This window comes from Pan paniscus, chromosome 2 (assembly GCF_029289425.2).
Source record: "Pan paniscus chromosome 2, NHGRI_mPanPan1-v2.0_pri, whole genome shotgun sequence".
Lineage (NCBI taxonomy): Eukaryota > Metazoa > Chordata > Mammalia > Primates > Hominidae > Pan > Pan paniscus.
Genome location: NC_085926.1, coordinates 107,038,286 through 107,057,842, shown reverse-complemented (window position 1 = coordinate 107,057,842; position 19,557 = coordinate 107,038,286). Strand labels below are relative to the sequence as shown.

At 37.2% G+C, this 19,557-nt stretch overlaps 1 protein-coding gene across 3 annotated transcripts in view; it reads left to right on the top strand.

Moving 5' to 3' along the window:
- MORC1 (MORC family CW-type zinc finger 1) overlaps positions 1–19,557 on the top strand; it is a 159,851-nt gene that overhangs the window by 45,526 nt on the left and 94,768 nt on the right. For 2 of the 3 annotated variants that reach the window (XM_003825067.4, XM_055110262.1), the window contains exons 9-14: positions 3,002–3,127; positions 9,515–9,594; positions 10,693–10,763; positions 12,881–12,945; positions 15,248–15,391; positions 17,852–18,006. In XM_003825067.4, coding sequence (XP_003825115.2) covers positions 3,002–3,127; positions 9,515–9,594; positions 10,693–10,763; positions 12,881–12,945; positions 15,248–15,391; positions 17,852–18,006 — 641 coding nt within the window. Of the gene's footprint in view, positions 1–1,102; positions 1,633–3,001; positions 3,128–9,514; positions 9,595–10,692; positions 10,764–12,880; positions 12,946–15,247; positions 15,392–17,851; positions 18,007–19,557 lie in introns of those variants that run through there. The other variant, XM_055110263.1, reaches the window with a different exon arrangement.

Sequence of the window (19,557 nt, the reverse complement as noted above, 5' to 3'; positions counted from 1 at the left end):
ACAGTTCCTGGTGAGTGTGGAGTAATAGTATTTTTTCCTTTCATCTTCTGAAGATATCCTGACTATTTAGCATGTTTTTATCTCCCTTTCCTAAGTGGACGGCTTTATTTGTAAAGAGCGGTAGCATTGCCATTGAAGATAATCCTTCATACATAAGGAACCTCTGTTGTTTATTCCAAATTAAGCCAGGGAAGTCCTGAATGATTGTCATTTATTCAACATATTTTTATTGATGACAGCGCTAGCTGCATGGATTTCACAGCCAGTTGGGGATGCAGATGCATAGACAGAGGATGACAGCACTGAGTGGCAGGTGCCTTGACGGCGGGAAGTACAGAAGGAGGGGAGCACAAAGGAGAGCACTTCATCTCTCTCGGGGCTGAGGGAAGGCTTCGAAAGGAAGTGCAGTTTCAAGTTGTATACCGCAGGGTGAAAAGGGGTGCGCCAAGCAAGAGTGGCTGAAGAACTGAGTATGCCAGCCTTGGGGATAAGAAAGCATGATTGCATGGCTAGAGAACTGAGAGTGGTCCTAAATGGCCAGGCTGAAGACAAGAGATGAGGCTGGAGAATTAAGCGGGGGTCAGACCATGAAGGATCTTATGCATCACATTAAAAAGTTTGACGTTTATAATGACGTGGTCCATTTCACTTACAGGTTTTATATTTAGCCCTCTTTGTCTTCTTTGTATTAAAAGCATCACAAATAAGAGGTAGTACCCTTCTTTTTGTCACAAATAAACAGGAACTTCTAAAAGTAGGCATGTGAGAGAAAAGGGTTAGCATAGCAGATGTCTATTCTTAGAAAGGCTTGCTTGCAAAATTGGTCTGTGGCCAGCTTGTGGGAACTTGCCTGGTAAACAGTTTCCTACAATGACATAAAACCTTTCCTAGCTGATAACAGTGGCTTGCTGTGTCTAGATATGCAAACCATATGGCTTATATGCAAACCACCTCTCCTTCTGGGACTCTGGAACTTCGCTACATGCTGGGCTGAAGGTGCCTGTGTGGCTAGCTTCCCAATAAAAACCTTGGATGCTAAGTCTCTAATAAGCTATCCTAGATGGAAACATCACACACATGTTGCTGCATTTTTATAGCTTTGAGAAAATTATGCTGTATGTGAACTTTCATGAGAAGGAGAGAATGTAGGAAAGCTAGCAGACAGATTCCTCCAGACTCCACCTATTTTTTTTCCCTTGTCAGCCACTGTGTGTCCTCACTGCAGCACTGTGATGTCGAAGGCATGAGTACAATTGTGTGCTAAGGCCCATGAGTCCTTCCAGTGAATCTCCTAACATAGGGGAGACCTTGAAGATCCCCAACATGCATACTATGAATATTTACCTATAACTAGTTACTGAATGAGTGAATAAATTGAGCTATTAAAAGGTAGAAGTATTAGTGTTCATGTATATATATACACACATATATGTGTGTGTGTATATATATGTTTAGCTGGTTTTATCTCTCACCATATTTCTCAAATTCTCAAAGTTGGCTCTGAATTACTTTTGACTTTTTTACCTTCAAATGATAAAGACGTATCAGTTTTGAAGAGAGTCAGAAGAGCTACAAGAGCAATTTAACATCAGGAGATCCAGAAAGGATTTAAACAATGGCAAGCGTCCCAAGGTAACTTCTTTCCGTTTCTTTTATCAGGTGAGGACATACTTAATTGTGCAGTTCTGGGTATACTAAAAGCAGCCACATTATTGTATTTGTAGTGCAACACTCGAATACAGACAGCCTATCTTGTTACATTAAAAAATACACTAGTATTAATATTTAGGGAATAAGAGTGATGGACTAGATACTAATATGTAATTTATACTGGGAAAATTCTGCTCAAGACTTATTTAAGAGAATTTCCTTTGGAACAATTAAGATGAATTCCTGACTTTTTAATGAGCTTCAGATCCTGCCTGAAGGAACTTAAAACCAACCAGGCAATTCTTGAATTTCTTATGGCTTCATCTTCATTTTTGAAAATTCCTTGGAGCTCTGCCTGTCTTACTGAGTTACTGGCAATAATGTTAACCTGTTGAGTAGTTCCCCTTTAGACGGGCTTCACATTTTTTTTTCCCCATGATCTTTGTCTTATTCTGGACTGAGATACAAGTGTAAAAATGATGGGTTTACTGCTTTCTGCTTTCCATTTGACCTTGTGGAGTAGCCTTTTCTGTGACCGAGTAGTAAAGAGCATCGCTTCTTCAGCATGGCTGGGCTTGTTGTGGATCTTTATTTCCTGTCTTATTGGAGAGGATTTACAGTTCATAAACGGACTTTAATATAGAAGTTCCCTGGAGTTATAAGTATACAATGACATGATGATTTCCCAAAATGCAGCTTTACAAGGGTAGTTTTCTTCATAGGCTATTTATGTTGGTTTTGCTTCCGTTTTATTGCCTTCCAATTCTTTATTTTTCTCTTTTCTCCTTTTTCATTATCATGGGGTCAGATGCTTCCCCTTAGCTGGCCATAAATACTTATTTTAATACTTATTGCATTTATGGAATGAAGTTTCATGTTTCTTGTTCATAATTTTAAAAGCAAATGAAACATTTTTACTGTATTTCTCTGTTTATAAGGACTTAATGGAAATGCTTTTTATTCATGTGAGCCTAGATTCTTTTTGTTATGTTTGAACGAGGGATTGTTTTGTTGATTTGACTTGACTTTGTTCTCCTAGGTCAACAGCTTTAATGGAAAGTATATTTTAGATTGCTGTTATAAGTCTACTTAGAATAAGTTGGTTGCCAACAAAAGTTCAGTTCTAACCAAAGTGTGGGTGATTTGTGTTGGGCCTTGTGTTTAGAGGCCTCCTTAATGAAGTGAGTGTTGTGATATTTGCTGGTGTTTGTGGTGTCATTAGTTTTAGAAGAAAAGTTCTTGAAGCTTCTTGTAGTAACAATAATAACCTGATAGTCTGATGTTATTTCTTCTCAAAGAGATGTAGTTGTTGTGTCCTCTGTATTGTGACATTTTGTATTTTCTATTTCAGTTTCCCAGCGAGGTGGTCATTCAGAGCCTACACATCTGTTCTGTATTTTAACCCATGGATGAGAATATTCATTCAAGCCAAGAGAGTTAAAACTAAACATCTTTGCTATTGCCTCTACAGACCCAGGTAACTCATCTTTCTTCAGTTATCTTCACAGAGTTTTTATTTATAAAATTGATATGCTCCCCAAAGTTGTCAAAGTGAGGACATTGACTTTGATAGTAAGATTTTTACATTGTAAACAAAATTTAAACCACATCCGGGAAGGTATGCTAAAGAGTAATTGGATGTGAACAAATATTTGGCAGTAATAGAAACATACTGCAGTGAGCATGCTAAGTTAGATCATTACCCCGAGTAGAAATTTGTTTTTTACTTCAGTGAATTTTAGGTGCTTTGACAGTGATTAGTTCCACTAAATGATCACAGTTCACGTATATCTTCTGTTTACACAATACATTTGAACTATTAAACCATATATATATACATGTTTATATTATACATATAGAATGAATATATTTATAAATATGTATCTGGTTGATTTATATTTTGTATGTTTTTTTACTTTAACATAAATGTTTTCAAGGTTTTGTTGTTGTTGTTTTGAGACAGAGTCTCTCTTGTCACCCAGGCTGGAGTGCAGTGGCACAATCTTGGTTCACTGCAACCTCTGCCTCCCTGGTTCATGTGATTCTCCTGTCTCAGCCTCCCCCGTAGCTGGGATTACAGGCGTGCACCACCATGCCTGGCTAATTTTTGTATTTTTAGTAGAGACGAGGTTTCACCATGTTGACCAGGCTGGTCTCAAACTCCTGACCTCAAGTGATCCACCTGCCTTGGCCTCCCAAAGTGCTGGGATTGCAGGCGTGAGCCACTGCACCTGGCCACCCACCAGGCCCGGCCTTTAAGTTTATATTTACATATTATAATATCCATTTTTTCCAACCATGCATGCCATCAGAATGGTCATTTTCTCGATGTGGTTTCTGGGTAGTCTTTCATTTACACACCAAACATTTATCAGATTTTTCTGTGAGTTTGAGATTAGAGGAAAAGAAGTTATTTGAAGAAGATACTTGCACATGCATGTTTATAGAACCACAATTCACAATGGCAAAATCATGGAACCAACCCAAATGCCCATCAGTCAACAGGTGGATAAAGACACTGTGGTATATATATACACACAATGGAATGCTACTCAGCAGTAAAAAGGAGTGAATTAACAGCATTTGCAATGACCTAGATGAGATTGGAGACTATTATTCTAAGTGAAGTAACTCAGGAATGGAAAATCAAATATCTTATGTTCTCACTGATATGTGGGAGCTAAGCTATGAGGACACAAAGGCATAAGAATGATACAATGGACTTTGGGGACTTGAGGGGGAAGAGTGGGAGATGGGCAAGGAATTAAAGACAACATATTGTGCAGTGTATACTGTTTGAGTGATGGATGCACCAGGATCTCACAGATTACCACTAAAGAACTTCCTCATGTAACCGAACACCACCTGTACCCCAATAACTTATGGAAAAATAGAAAAAAGATAAGATTAATTCTTGTTTTGAGGACCTTGATATCTATTGGGAGAAACATTTAATTTGTGTACACTGCCTATATATGTGCCTTTTTGCCTGAACTATTTCATTTGATTTCTGCAGTAACACTGTGTGTTAGGTTATCATCACCATTTTAGAGATAAGGAAATGTTAAAACTAGGAAAGAATTCAAACCTTCTGGCTCTAAATTCTTTACCAATCCAAATTCAATGTTTCTTCTCCTATACCACATTAACTCTTTATTATATGTCTACATTTGTCATCTTGTCTTATTTTCATGAAACTGCAGTTGCTGTCCTGAGTAGGGCCTTGCTATCACTCATAAAGATATTAATACTAAAAATTATAGATCTCTGCATCGTACTCCCTGACCATGCACCAATGGATTTCGCAAAAGCTTTACTTTTGATCTCTAATTATACTGCCCATCATCTTTTGAAAATAAAATATACCAATCCTGAGACTTTCCCTATAAATCAGTCCATTCATTTCCTAATAAATATCAAAGCAATGTTTCCTTTTCATCAGTCTCATTCTTCTGGGAAGCGCCAAGTGTCTCCTGGATCAATCAATATAGCCGATCTTTTCAAATTAAATTTCTCTCAGTGAGTTTGGGTAAAAAATAGTTTAAGTCCATGGAAAATGTGGATTTGTCTCTATTTTCTGAGGGAGTTTTAGTAAATTGAGTGTAATCTACCTAAATTACTTATATCCAGTGATGGCTGCTTCCCATTCGAGTATATTGCAACGGGAGGGACTCCCACCCAAGATGTGTACAAATTTGTCTCTGGAGGAGTCTAGATCATAGAATAAATTATTACTTTGGAAAAAATTTCTAGGTGATTTCTCAGGTCTCTTAAATATTTTATAAGTCTATAATTCTTGGAGTCTTAAAATATTGTTTATATAATAAAGACAAGTTATTATATGGTTGTGTTACTTGATTTTAGGCAACAAACATTCTTCATTAACATTGCTTAACCATAGACCCATAATGCTGAAAGGAGTCCAAATGAGTTGGGATGGGTGTTACCGTGCATTCATAGGAACTGCATGGTCCTTTTTAAGTTATTCAGGGACATTAACGCTATGTTCTCTTGTTGAATACTCTGCAACACTATGTTTCTGAAACAGAATTCGTTATTTAGGGATGCTTTCCATATGCTAACACCCCACCCACCCATCAGACTAGTAATTTTTGAACAGTGATTCTTTTGTACACCATGCATGTTATGTGTCCATTTTTGAATTTTTACAATGCTGAATTATTTAATCTTTTATTACAGTATGATAATTGGAAGCGAAATGTGGATTAGCCAAATCTGGATTTGAATTTAGGTTTTGTCATTTACTAGTTGTGGACCTTTGGCAATTACTTGAGTCTTACTCTTCTCCACTGTGAATTGGGAATTCCTCTGCCACTGAGGTTATTATGAGGGCTAAAATAAAACAGTGTTTTATGTTAAACATAAAAACAGCAAGGTTTCTGAAAAGTTTGTGAACCAATAGTAGTTGTTATTATACAAATGCGTAAGAGCAAGTGGATGGAATGACCACTATGTGCAAGGCTGTCTTGTAGGCATTGGACATTTGGCAAAAGCAAAAAGAGAAAATTCCTGGGCTGGGTGCAGTGGCTCACGCCTGTATCCCAGCACTCTAGGAGGCCGAGGCAGGCAGATCACCTGAGGTCAGGAGTTTGAGACCAGCCTGGCCAAGAAGGTGAAACCCCATCTCTACTAAAAATACAAAAACATAGCCAGGCGTGGTGGCATGCACCTGTAATCCCAGCTATTCCAGAGGCTGAGGCAGGAGAATCACTTGAACCCAGGAGGTGGAGGTTGCAGTGAACTGAGATCATGCCACTGCACTCCAGCCTGGGCGACTGAGTGAAACTCTGTCTCAGAAAAAAAAAAAAAAGAAAAAAAGAGAAAATTCCTGCCCTCATGGAGCTTACATTCTAGTGGGGGAGGAAAAACAACATGTAAATTAAAATGGATGATAAAATATCAGGTAATTCTTTTTTTTAAATTTCAACTTTTAGATACAGGAGGTACATGTGCAGGTTTTTTACATGGGTATATTGTGTGATGCTGACGTTTGGGGTATGGATCCTGTCACCCAGCTAGTGAGCATGGTACCCAATAGGGATCATTTCTACCCATGCCCCCATCCCTGCCTCCCTCTCCCCCGTCTTGTATTCCCCAGTGTCTGTTGTTCTCATGTTTATGTCCATGTGTGCTCAGTGTTTAGCTCCCACTTATAAATGAGGTACTTGTTTTTCTGTTTCTGTGTTAATTTACTTAAGATGATAGTCTTCACTGCATTATGTCACTGCAAAGAACATGATTTTATTCTTTTTTATGGCTGTGTAGTATTCTATAGTGTATATGTACCACTTTTTAAAAAATCCAATCCACCATTGATGGGCACCTAGACCAATTCCATGTCTTTGCGATTGTGAATAATGTGTCAATAAACATATGAGTGTGTGTGTCTTTTGGGGCAAGTTAGTTCCTCTTAACAAAGGCCATTGCATAGGTCCACCTGAGTATTTTCATGACATAATGGCTGACTTCTATCAGAGTGAGCAATTCAAGAGAACAAAGTAGAACTTGCAACTTTTTAGAACCCATCTTTAAAAGTGACAGACCATCACTTTTGCCATGCCACAGGTCAGCCTAGATTTGACCAGTGTTGGGGCGTGGGGGCACCACACATAGGCATTAATACCAGGAGGAAAAAAAAACACAGGAGATATCTTGGATGGTGGGTAGCACAGTGAGTTATGCAATAATTTTGTGGGAAGATGGTTCTAGAAGGAGGGGACAGTAAGTGCAAAGACAGGAATCAAAGGCTAGTCTATCTAGAACACAGAAAACAGATCGAAGTAGATTGGGCAGATCAGGTAAGGCCTGAAGCAACATGACAAGAAGTGGCTGTATTGAGAATGGAATGACTTGAGCAGAGGAGTGGCATTACTTGACCTATGTTTTTAAAAGATTATTCTAGCTGTTGAGTGGAGAATTGATTTCATGGGACAAGAAGAAAGGAGGGAAGTTGAGGTAGGATAGATACTATTACTGTATTCTAGGAGAGAAATGAGCTTGAACAAAGGTGGTAATAGTGGAAGGGATGAAAAGTGTCTGGATTACAGATATGTTGTGAAGGTAAAGCCAGCAAGACTTGCCAGTGGATTGGATATGGGGTGGAGAGAAAACGAGGAGTCCAGAAGGCCTTCTGAGTTTTTATCCTGAACAAAATCTTCGGAATGATAGGGGAGGTGCAAGTGTAGAGGTAGGAGGAATGGTGGCTGGAGTTCTCTTCATATCATAGTAGGCACACTAAATTTGGGAGGTCTATTCGACGTCCACATCTCTACCTATCAATATTATACGAACCAGAAAATTATTGATCCTGCCTAATTACATGTTGTAAAGAATAATTAAGGATTAGAATTATTTTTACAATATAACTAAACCAGGTAAACTCTAATAACTTAAATAATAATGATTGAATACTCCAATGCAGTTATGATTTACAACTGGGGGCTAATTTTTTCTGTGTTAATAAAAGTTCAGAACTGTAGTTTACTTGAAGTGTGTTTTTTTTTTCAACTTATATTTTAAAATACTATATTTGATTTTGGCCAGAGTATTTTGAACAGATGTTTTAAGTGTGAAAATTAAAGTCAATGAAAGTTTAAATTTCTGCAAGTTGTTCTGATCAAACCAGTCACCCAAAATGCTGTATTAAGTCATGCCCTATACTTCTGCAGCACAAAGCCTTGAAAGGTACTTAGTGTTTCTTCATATTTTTATTTCTCTTGATGGAGAAGGGTTCTATTTTCCTCATAAAATTAATAAAAATTTATACAATACAGAATTAGATATGGGAAAAAATCAAATAACCAAAAGCCCCTTTTACCAGTTGTGATTCATTCTGTGCTATAGCAATCTATAATGTTCCCCAAAGCAGAATCTCTGTTAGAAGTTTAATAAATATCTTTCCAGATTGTTTTCTATACATTATATATATGTACACACGCATGCATGCACACACAGGTTTTTTTAAACATAAAATTATGTACAACTTATTTTCTCTTACAGTTAAATCTTGGAGACTTTGTCATTGTTAACTATATTGCATAGCACTATGATTTATTTAAGTTTTCTTATTGATGTACATTTAGGGTTTACATAGCTTTGAGGATTCTCAAACCAAATATTATTCTAGAATTTTTCTCTCTATGATGATTTAAACCAATGTTTAAAAGCCCGGTTCCAGGAATTTTCTATAACAGGTGCACATACTTTCAACTGTATTCAGAGAACCTCAGGTTCTGTAGAAATTTTCTCACCTATGCTTTGTTCTCTTTGAGTTTATGGATATATATATGTATGTATATATTTTTTCCTTTATTGTTCTAGAGCATCTTTGCCATCACTAAAACAATGGACCTTGAAAACAGGTTTCTCAATCAGTAAAGCAGAAAATGTGCTTTTAGTAATTTAAAATGATACATGAATGTGTGTTTCTGAGCATCGCAGTTAGAGATAATTGTTTTGGGACTAGGAGAAGTAGTTTATCCAGTGTCGATTATAATCTGAGTAAGAGGGCTATGCATATTAACCAGAAACTTTGATAAGGGAACAACTTCATAAAATTTTTTAAAGAAAATTATCCTATTTTAGATGTCTAAGTGAACATTTGTGTGGGCGATTTTCTTATCGCTCTCATGAAGTTTCCTTAAAAAAACAACATTTCTAGTAGTGAAAGGCAAGGAAATTCACTTAGGTATAAAGTTTGCTAATTTACCAGCTGGATGCAACTCACTCGATGAATCTTTCTTAATAATTATGTATCTCTGGAGCATATAGTCTTACTAAAGAATATTGTCTTATGTATTTTAAAATGATAATCTGACTTATGTTCTTTTTTCTTTCTTTCCAGAAAGTATCTTTATGTCACATCTTCTTTTAAAGGAGCATTTAAAGATGAAGTTAAAAAGGCAGAAGAAGCAGTAAAGATTGGTATGCGATTACCTGTAGCCTACATCATTGTTGTTCAGTCATTCAGCAAATGTTAATTGTGCACTTATTCTGAGACATACATTGCTCTAGGCATTGTAGGAGCTACTACAATTAATTAAATGTAGTTTCTGTCTCTGTGGAACTTCAAAACACATTCTTTCCATCTCTGAGTTTGTTTACTCATGATATTAATTATTATTATAAGTATGATCCTGAACACACTTCAAACTAGATTGATATTTGTTAGAAACCTTGTTTGTCTGTCTGGGCATGGTGGCTCACACCTATAATTCAAGCACTTTGGGAGGACAAGATGGGAGAATTACTTGAGGCCAAGAGTTCAAGACCAGCCTGGGCAACATAGCGAGACTGTGTCTCTATTTTAAAAAATAAAATAAACTAAGAAACCCTGCTTGTCATAGCACTGTGTTAGGTCATTTTAGATCCCTGCACTGCATCCGCTTTAAGAAGGATGTTCTCAAGGCAGGCGGATCACGAGGTCAGGAGATCGATACCATCCTGGCTAACACGGTGAAACCCTGTCTCTACTAAAAATACAAAAAATTAGCCGGGCGTGGTGGCGGGCGCCTGTAGTCCCAGCTACTCAGGAGGCTGAGGCAGGAGAATGGAGTGAACCTGGGAGGTGGAGTTTGCAGTGAGCTGAGGTCGCGCCACTGCACTCCAGCCTGGGTGATAGAGCGAGACTCTGTCTCAAAAAAAAAAAAAAAGAAAAAAAGAAGGAGGTTCTACTTATTCACTCCTCCTACTGCAGGAACAAAACTCTCTTCCCTAATATCTGGGAGTGAGTAGTAGCTCTATATCCATATTTTGTGGATTTTAAAGCATTTTCTGTCAGCTAAAAACTCATGACTTCTGAATTTATATTTGTATATTTATGTCCTATAAATTGTCATACCTAAATGAAACCCCAATAGAAGGAAAATTTAACATGTGTAAGTTATAAGAGGAACATAGGGTTTTCTCAGATCATGGTCTGTATGCCATTTTCATTGGTCATGCTACATGTATAGAAAATACTCACTTAAAATTGCTTGAAATAATTTTGCTGTGTTATAACTATTTGGCTTCTACTTCCAGCTGAATCCATATTGAAAGAAGCACAAATCAAAGTAAACCAGTGTGACAGAACCTCTTTATCTCCTGCCAAGGTACGACATGTAAAGAGAGTAGTCTTATTAAATGGCAAATTGTGTCATTTGCTTTTTCCTGTGCATAGTTGTCTCTTATCATCTACTTCCTAAACTTTTAAGCACAGATAAGCTCAGAAGATTAAGTTGATTTTAACTCAGGTAAACAGAATAGATGAGTTCAGAGAAAGGAGAGGAAACTCAGCAGGTGGGGGCAAGGCTGAGGCAGAGAGAAAAGATGAACAGAACATGGGGTGAATTTGAAATGGTGGGGAAGAGCATCACAACCCGTTTCTTTAAAATGGAAAGGAAAGTAACAGGAGAAAGGGAAAAAATAATGAAAAGCCAGCAGAAGAAAAAACTAGCCTATCGAGTCTCCTTGAAAATATCTATTCAAATTAGAGCTCCCTGTGGACCTAAATAAATGGGGAAAGCAAGGAAAGGTCTAACAAGCAATCCTTCTTTCTAGTGCTAGGAATTATATACTGTAATTATGAATATTAATAAGAATGCTTCCAGCTTACAAAGCTCTTTTATTATGAGTTGCTCCACACAGTTCATAAACATTCTTTGTAATTCTTAACAATATGCCCATGAGTAAGATAAGTTAAAAAGAACTATTATTAATTATAATGCATTGCAACTAAGAGAAAAAGAATATTGCTACAAGACATGTAAGTTTGCTAACTTTTACCAAAAATATGGTATGAAGCTTTAAATGATGGTGAATGATTAAGCAACATATTTATTTGCTTACATACAAAGGGATAAGTAGGAATATGGAGGTAAAATGCCTTACTTCACCTTCTCTTCATCCTCTTCTACAGACTGAATATATGAATCCTTTCAGTGATTTTGCCATTTGACTTTCCAGGACCAAGGCTGTGTCTGATAAAGACCTTTCATATCTAAGGTCCTGAGTAAGGGATGACATCAAAGAGTAGCTTGTGGTAATGCCCCAAAGTTAATTCTATCCATGGCTTGCCCCAAATTCTCTTAGTTTTTTCTTTTCATTTTTTTTAAAATTAAGGGTAAACCTATCTTATTGTTATTGATCATTGATTTTTAATAGTTTAAGCTTTTTAAAATTTTGTTTTTAAGAAATCATTTCCCTTTGCTTTGTATGTTTGAGAGTCCAGAAAAAGACTAATGGGTCAGGACCTTGCTTCCTTTTTGCCTTCTGCTGTTTCTTCTCCCTGCCTCTGTTCTGTGCTCTGGGGGCACTGCCAGGCAGGGTGGGGAAGTCCTTGACCAATTTGTCCGGTTGTTCTGATGCACTCTGGTTTCTTTAAGGCAGAGAAGAGAGCAAAGTAGAATGACCTGAACTTTTGACGTCTTAAATTCTTCTGGGAAGATGAATTTTAAATGGAATACTTGCCAACCATTTTCCACTTTCTTTTACTTGAAATTCAGTGAAAATAGTGTTCATTCAGTGGTATACCATACATCAAGAGAGATACCCACCTTTCACCTCAGGTGAATGAAGCATGTTAAGAGGCTATTCTTATGCCTGAGAACAACAATAATGAATTATTCCTCTTCTGCTTGGTTAGAGGGAGCATACCAGATTTAGAGTAGTGAATGAGTTGGTATATCAAATCAAAAGTTTAATAAGAAAGGTAACTGGGCATGGGGTATCCTATAAAGGGAAAGTTTGAGAAATATTAGAGGTATCCAGAATTCGATATGAAGGAGATATTTTCTGTTGGCTACTAACAAAATTTCTCAATTATCTTTTTTTTTTTTCCTGCAAAAACACTTCGTGGTCACATAATTGAGCATTTATTGTTCTCACAAACAAAAGTCAGAGCCTGGGTACACTAAATAACTCACCCAAGTTTTCATGTAGTTTTTGTCAAAGCCTTTGTGTCATTATAGAGAATAAACTTTCTTTCTCTAAAAGGCAGAGAGGATATCTGGATATGTACAAAAGAGAATAGTGGGTTAGGATTTGGTTTATCTTCTAAAGTATTGGACCTGAATAATTTATCAAGTATTGAGAATCTATGATGGTAGAATTGCATTAGGTAATGTGAGCTATTGTTACCCTTGAAACATTTGGATAATAGGATAATATCAACTTGCTTTTTGTTAATTCAGTGGCATTATGTTCTCTCCCAACCAATGCACTTCTCCAGGATGTATTACAGAGAGCTTTGGAAGATGTAGAAGCAAAGCAAAAGAATCTTAAAGAGAAACAAAGGTAAGACACAAGGTTTTCTGTTTGCAGGAATCCTCTGTACTCTGTTAAAACAAATTCTGGTTTCTAAGTAGGTAGATTTAGTGGTTATTGTGACAATTTTTTTCAGCTTGTGACATCTTATAATCTGAAACCTAATATAGTCAAGTTCCCACAACCAAGATAAGCAATGTAAAACATTGATAAAGTATATATTTGCACGTACACGTGTGTCTACATAATGTTAAAACTTCCAAAAAAAAGTGAAAAATTAGTTCAGCATTTAATTGGGCTAGATGAAAATATCTGGATGAGGAAGTGAACTGCCCAGAGGAACAGCTGATAACTCACTTTCCTTCTGTGTCATTTGCCATTTAAATTCTGGAGAGTTGGTTCCAGTTTCTTCCCTTTGTCTAGTAGCTTAAAATTTAAGATAGGAAATGATGTTTCACGTGAATGTATTCCTTATATATCGCTAAAAATGAAAATAGGAAGGATATGTTAACAAAACCAAATATTTACATTTGTAAGATGAACTTGCTCTCCAACTCAAATGCTGAAGAAGTTAAACTTAAAATAATCACTGCTGCCCACATAAGATCGGACTTTGAAAGCTGTGATACCTTTGTGAAACTATTTTTAAGGGAAATATGATTAGTTCTTAACATTATTTTTCGTGAACCATGCACTGACATTCAACCATAACTTTCCTCAAAACTTAAATTTTAAATGTAAATTTTGCATTTATCAAAATAAATAAATGTGAAATGTTACTTATGCATTTACTAGAAAAATGTAAATAAATGTCATAGAAATTGTAATTTAAAAACAAAGCCCTCTCTAAGGTCTTTAGAAATAAAAACCTTCTTGAAACAAGTTCACTGTATGAGATGGTTCATACAGTGAAATGTTTGAAAAGTGACCAATCAACACTTTATTAATAATAATGCCAGTTGCCATGAACTTGTTTTAATGGCAAAATGCTGGGTTTTTTTAATAGAAGAATATCAGTATATCCTTTAATATTGTAGAGTGACTATGTCGTATCCTGTAATACCCTATTTAGGTATCCCTTATACAGTCAGTACTTTTGTTGAATATTTGGGATCTCATTACTGAGTAGTGATTTTTGAGAAAAAGTTTGATTCCTATATATTTAACCTTAGATATACATGTGTTTAATAAATATATAGTATATTAACTCATGTCTTATGTTCTATATATATATATCATATCCACATGGAAGGACTGATAGAACTTTATCATTGTTCTTTAATGATAGATGCATTTAATTAGTCCAATAAGTATATTATGTCAATTATAATAGCACATGGTCATAAGCCTGAAAACAAAAGGCCAAGTTTGTGGAGAGAGGGGAGCTACAGGGTAAGTGCAGGAGAATTATTTTTGGTGTCATTCTTGATTGGGTAAAGAAAATAATGATTGTTATATACCTAATCTGTTCCAGGCTTATATTTAACATTATTTCTTTTAGTTCTTATGACATCACAAGTGGCTAGGTAGGTATTCCTCCCATTTTTCAAATGAGACAGAAAGTTTAAGAGGCACCATCCATGGTCACATGGTTATTACAAAGACAGGCTTGTATTTGAAACCAGATGTGCCTCTCACATCCAGGCATTTTCATAGCTTCCAGCAGCCTCTGATATTACAGGTGTTTATATCATAACTCCTTACCATAGCTGTTTTTATCACATTTTGGTATTTCTCAATTTCTATTTTACACTTTTAATAGAAAACTCACACAAAACATAATATAGAAGGTCAGTCAGAAAAACAGGAGCTCATCTCCGTTGCCCTTGTAAACTTGCTTTATTATAATAACTTATTTACCTTGTATTTTGGAAAAGGTTAGAGAGGAAGCCAGAGAATATCTTTTGGCACATTCCAATCTATGTAGGATATCTGGAGACTTGAGAACATGCTGAAATTTAGAAATCACATCTACTGTTAGAAATACCTAAAATTTAAAATAGTCATCATTTTGTAAAAAATGCTGCAATGTACCTATACAACCCGTTAATATTTCAGAACTCTTTTAGCATTTTCTAGTTCTTGTAAATTTAAATTGGCAGATGTGTTTTTGAATCAGTAAATGCTTTTGTTTGACTGGCATGGTTACTGGCATCATGTTTATGCAGAATACTTGGCTATACAGAGACAACTGAGTGTGCCTACCAGGTTTTGCAAAATATTTGGATATATGCCTTTGACATTAACCTTCTAGTTTAATTATTAGCAGTTTCCTAAACTGTGTATGTTTATTTAATAAACAACTTTTTAAACTTTCTAAATATAACTCTAGAGAATTAAAAACAGCAAGAACGCTCTCCCTGTTCTATGGAGTGAACGTAGAAAACCAAAGCCAAGCTGGAATGTTCATTTACAGTAATAACCGTTTGATCAAAATGCATGAAAAAGTGGGCTCACAGTTGAAACTGAAGTCCTTGTAAGTATGTTTTTGCTTTCAGAGATATAAGCAGAGAAAGGGATGTTACAGTAAGATTCTGTCTGTGGAGTGAGATGAGTGACTAATCACAATGGGAGCAAGTGTCATAGTCTCTGTTCACCCTTCCTGTCGAAGTGCAGGCATTAATCTGCCTCATTTATAGTATCAGTGAATCTGCATGCATGCTCTAAGGAAAAAGCACACTTTGGGAAATTTTTTTCAATGCATTTATTGAACAACTTGATGTGGGGCCATTCCTTGTGCCACCTCTTTGGCGTAAATTTTTAATGCTTTACCAATTTAAAAATAATACGAGCTTATTAAATACATTTTAGAAGAGAAGGAAAAGAAAAATCCATAGTCTTGTAAAGCAACCCTACATGTATGAGTTCATGCCAGTTAGCTTCATGATCATATGTTATTAAAACTCTCTAGCCTATTTGGATTTTAGAGTAATACATTCTTGTGCTTTCCCAATGGTCTGAAACTTCTCAAGCTGCTTTCATCAATGATGTAGAGTCCTGAAGAGACACACAGAAAAGGACAGGGTCAGACAAGGTAATCATGACCAATAGAATGGGTCAGGGAGCATTTACTATCTTGCTTCCTCACTCTCAAGGAATTAGTAATTCATTCACTGTTTATTTAACAAGCACCTATAGTGCAGCATTGTATGCCAGGCACTATACTAAGCTCTGCTGATAAATGCTCCTTTTGCTAAGGAATGTATAGTCCAGTGAAAAGGACAACCATATAAATGCATATTTTTTATATTATATGAAAATAACAAGAATGATCTTATAAAACCTAGATTATGGCTGGGCTCGGTGGCTCACACCTGTAATCCCAGCACATTGGGAGCCCGAGGTGGGCGGATCACGAGGTCAGAAGATCAAGACCATCCTGGCTAGCACGGTGAAACCCCGTCTCTACTAGAAATACAGAAAATTAGCCAGGTGTGGTGGCGGGCACCTGTGGTCTCAGCTACTCGGGAGGCTGAGGCAGGAGAATGGCATGAACCCGGGAGGCAGAGCTTGCAGTGAGCCGAGATTGTGCCACTGCACTCCAGCCTGGGTGACAGAGCGAGACTCTGTCTCAAAAAATAAATAAATAAATAAAACCTAGATTAGTTGGATTTCTTGCTTAAATCCCAGTGCACTCAGAATAGAACTGCTTGCCATGGGCTTCCAGTTATCTGGCCTCTGATTGGCTGTGGGACCTCACCCCCTACTAATACCCTACCCTCTCTGCATTTCCTGTTTCTCAGACCTCCTAAACTCACTTCTGCATTGAGACCTTGGGACATGCCATTTCCTTGGCCTTGAATCTTCTGTTCTCAGATTTTCTTACTGCTGGCCCTAACATGCCATTGAGCCATGAGCCTGAAGTATTCTCCACAGGAAGGTCTTCCTTGACTGTCTAATTAAAACTGGTCCATTTCCTTCCCCACCACCTGTCACTCTTCACATATCACAGCACCTGCATTATGTTCCTAACCCCACTTATCACCATCTGAAATGATCTTGTATATTTATCTGTTTATTAGCTTCATGCCTGCCACCCTTCTGTAAAAGAGAAACTTCAAAGCCAGGGGGAACCTGTATTTCTGGTTCTCACCATATTCTTAGTTCCTGGAACAGGGCTTGGTGCTGAGCTTGAACGAATGAATGAATGTTATGTTAGAGGTGAGCATCCAGTGCAAAAAGAGCATTTAGGAGGGGCAGTAAAGCAAACTGGAGAAGTCAATTTAGGCCTTCTAGAAGAATGAAGCCCAAATTTAGACTTAGAGAATGAATAGTGAAAGGAAAGCAAGGTGGAAGAGTGAAGTGGTAAGAAAACACGATAGGCAGGGACCCCAAATTGTGAGGCTTTGACACATGTGCCGTGCAAAAGGCAGTGGGGAGCCCTAAAGGCTTAGACAATTGTATGCTCTTTGCCAAAGCAGGTTATGTCACCAACCAGATTTACAGTGAGATCCTCATGGATAAGCCAACTCTGTGATTCCTTCATAGAATTCACTGAGCACCCCAAGGACCTCTGCAATGAAGAGGAGAAATCCAATCTGATAGATGAAATGCAGAGAAAGAAAGGGGTTCTCTGGCCACTGTCATTTAGAAGATTATACCCTTTATTGCAGTAAGGCACCATGGTTTTTAATGTCAAAAGGCCTTGCCTTCCCACCCACCCTCACTCTCCATGTAAGGCGATAGATTTGTAGAACGAGTCGTATTAACTCAGTAACATTGTGCTAAAGTGATTTTTTTATTATGGGACCAAACATGTTGGGATCACCACAGACTTATGATAACATAATTAGCTAACTTGTTAAACTTTGACATGGTCCAGATCAAGAGAATGAATTTATTTTTGAAAAAAAAAATGATTTCAAATGACCAGAATATATTTGATTTTTTTCTTTAGCCAAATTTTCAAAATTTAAATATGCATATATTTTCTCAGACTTGGTGCAGGCGTGGTTGGAATTGTTAATATACCCTTGGAGGTCATGGAACCATCCCATAATAAACAGGAATTTCTCAATGTCCAAGAGTATAATCATCTACTAAAAGTCATGGGACAGTACTTGGTCCAGTACTGTAAGGACACCGGCATCAGTGAGTATTCAATAGTCATAGTAGGAGATACTTACAGAGGGATTACTTTCTGTGATTTCTTTAAGCTGACATGATTATCTGAATTCAGATTACCAGCAACTGAAAACTCTGACAGGGAGCTCCTGCTTTAAAAACAGGAGTGAGAAGGGAGCCCATTTCAGAATCTTTCCCAGACTATCGTGAAAAACAAAGCAGCAGATTAGAAATTGCAAGGGAATGGCAATCAGAGAACAGAGTGAGGTGGCAGCTGACCATGGAGGAAGGAAGCAGAAGATTGCTCCAAATAGACTGAGAAACCCTGCTCTGGGCACTGGGACTCCACTGTGTGAGAGCACATAGTCCCATGCAGACCTTAGTAGCTCTTATAATGTTGTTATGTCATACCATGGAGTAAAAACTACTGACCCTGGGTAATTGTAGATATGTTAAACTTTTTTTTTTTTTTTTTTTTTTTTTTTGAGATGGAGTCTTGTTCTGTTGCCCAGGCTGGAGTGCAGTGATGCAATCTCGGCTCACTGCAACCTCTATCTCCCTGGTTCAAGCAGTTCTCTGCCTCAGCCTCCCGAGTGGCTGGGATTACAGGCACCTGCCACCACGCCCGGCTAATTTTTGTATTTTTAGTAGAGACAGAGTTTTACCATCTTGGCCAGGCTGGTCTTGAACTCCTGACCTCGTGATCCACCCTCCTCGGCCTCCCAAAGTGCTGGGATTACAGGCCTGAGCCACCACGCCTGGGCAGATATGTTAGACTTTGTTTTGCATAGTTAAAAATTCTTGAGTATGTTAATTCCAGAAAGATTTCAATTAAAAATTTCTAAAATAAATACATCTGGAAACTTAAAAAGATAAACTTTAGTTATCTGAAAAATGTGATTTATTTAGATCACCTCACTCCTCAGAGACACCTGAACAATGAGATTATGTGCTGTGTATTAATTAAACTTCTTTTTGTTTTTCAACATATATTTTAGAATCAAGGTGTACATGTGCAAGGTTGTTACAGAGGTATATTTTGTGATGCTGAGGTTTGGGATATGACTAAACTTGTCACCCTGGTATTGAGCATAGTACCCAATAGGTAGTTTTTCAGCCCTTGTCTCCCTTCCTCTCCTCTTTTATATTCCTCAGTGTCTATTGTTTCCATCTTTATGTTCATGTTTACCCAGTGTTTAGCTCCCACTTATAAGTGAGAATATGTGGTATTTGGTTTTTTTTTTCTGCATTAGTTTGCTTAGGATAACGGCCTCTAGCTGCATCCATGTTGCTGCAAAGGACACAATTTCATTCTTTTTTATGGCTGTGTAGTATTCCATGGCATATGTGTGCCACATTTTCTTTATCCAGTCCACTGTTGTTGGACACCTGGGTTGATTCCGTGTCTTTGCTATTGGAAATAACACTGTAATGAACATACATGTGGGTGCATGTGTCCTTTCGGTAGAACAACTGAGTTTCCTTTGAGTATATACCCAGTAATAGGATTGCTGGGTTGAATGGTAGTTGAAATCTTAGTTTTTAAAGAAATCTCCAGACTGGTTTCCATAGTGGCGA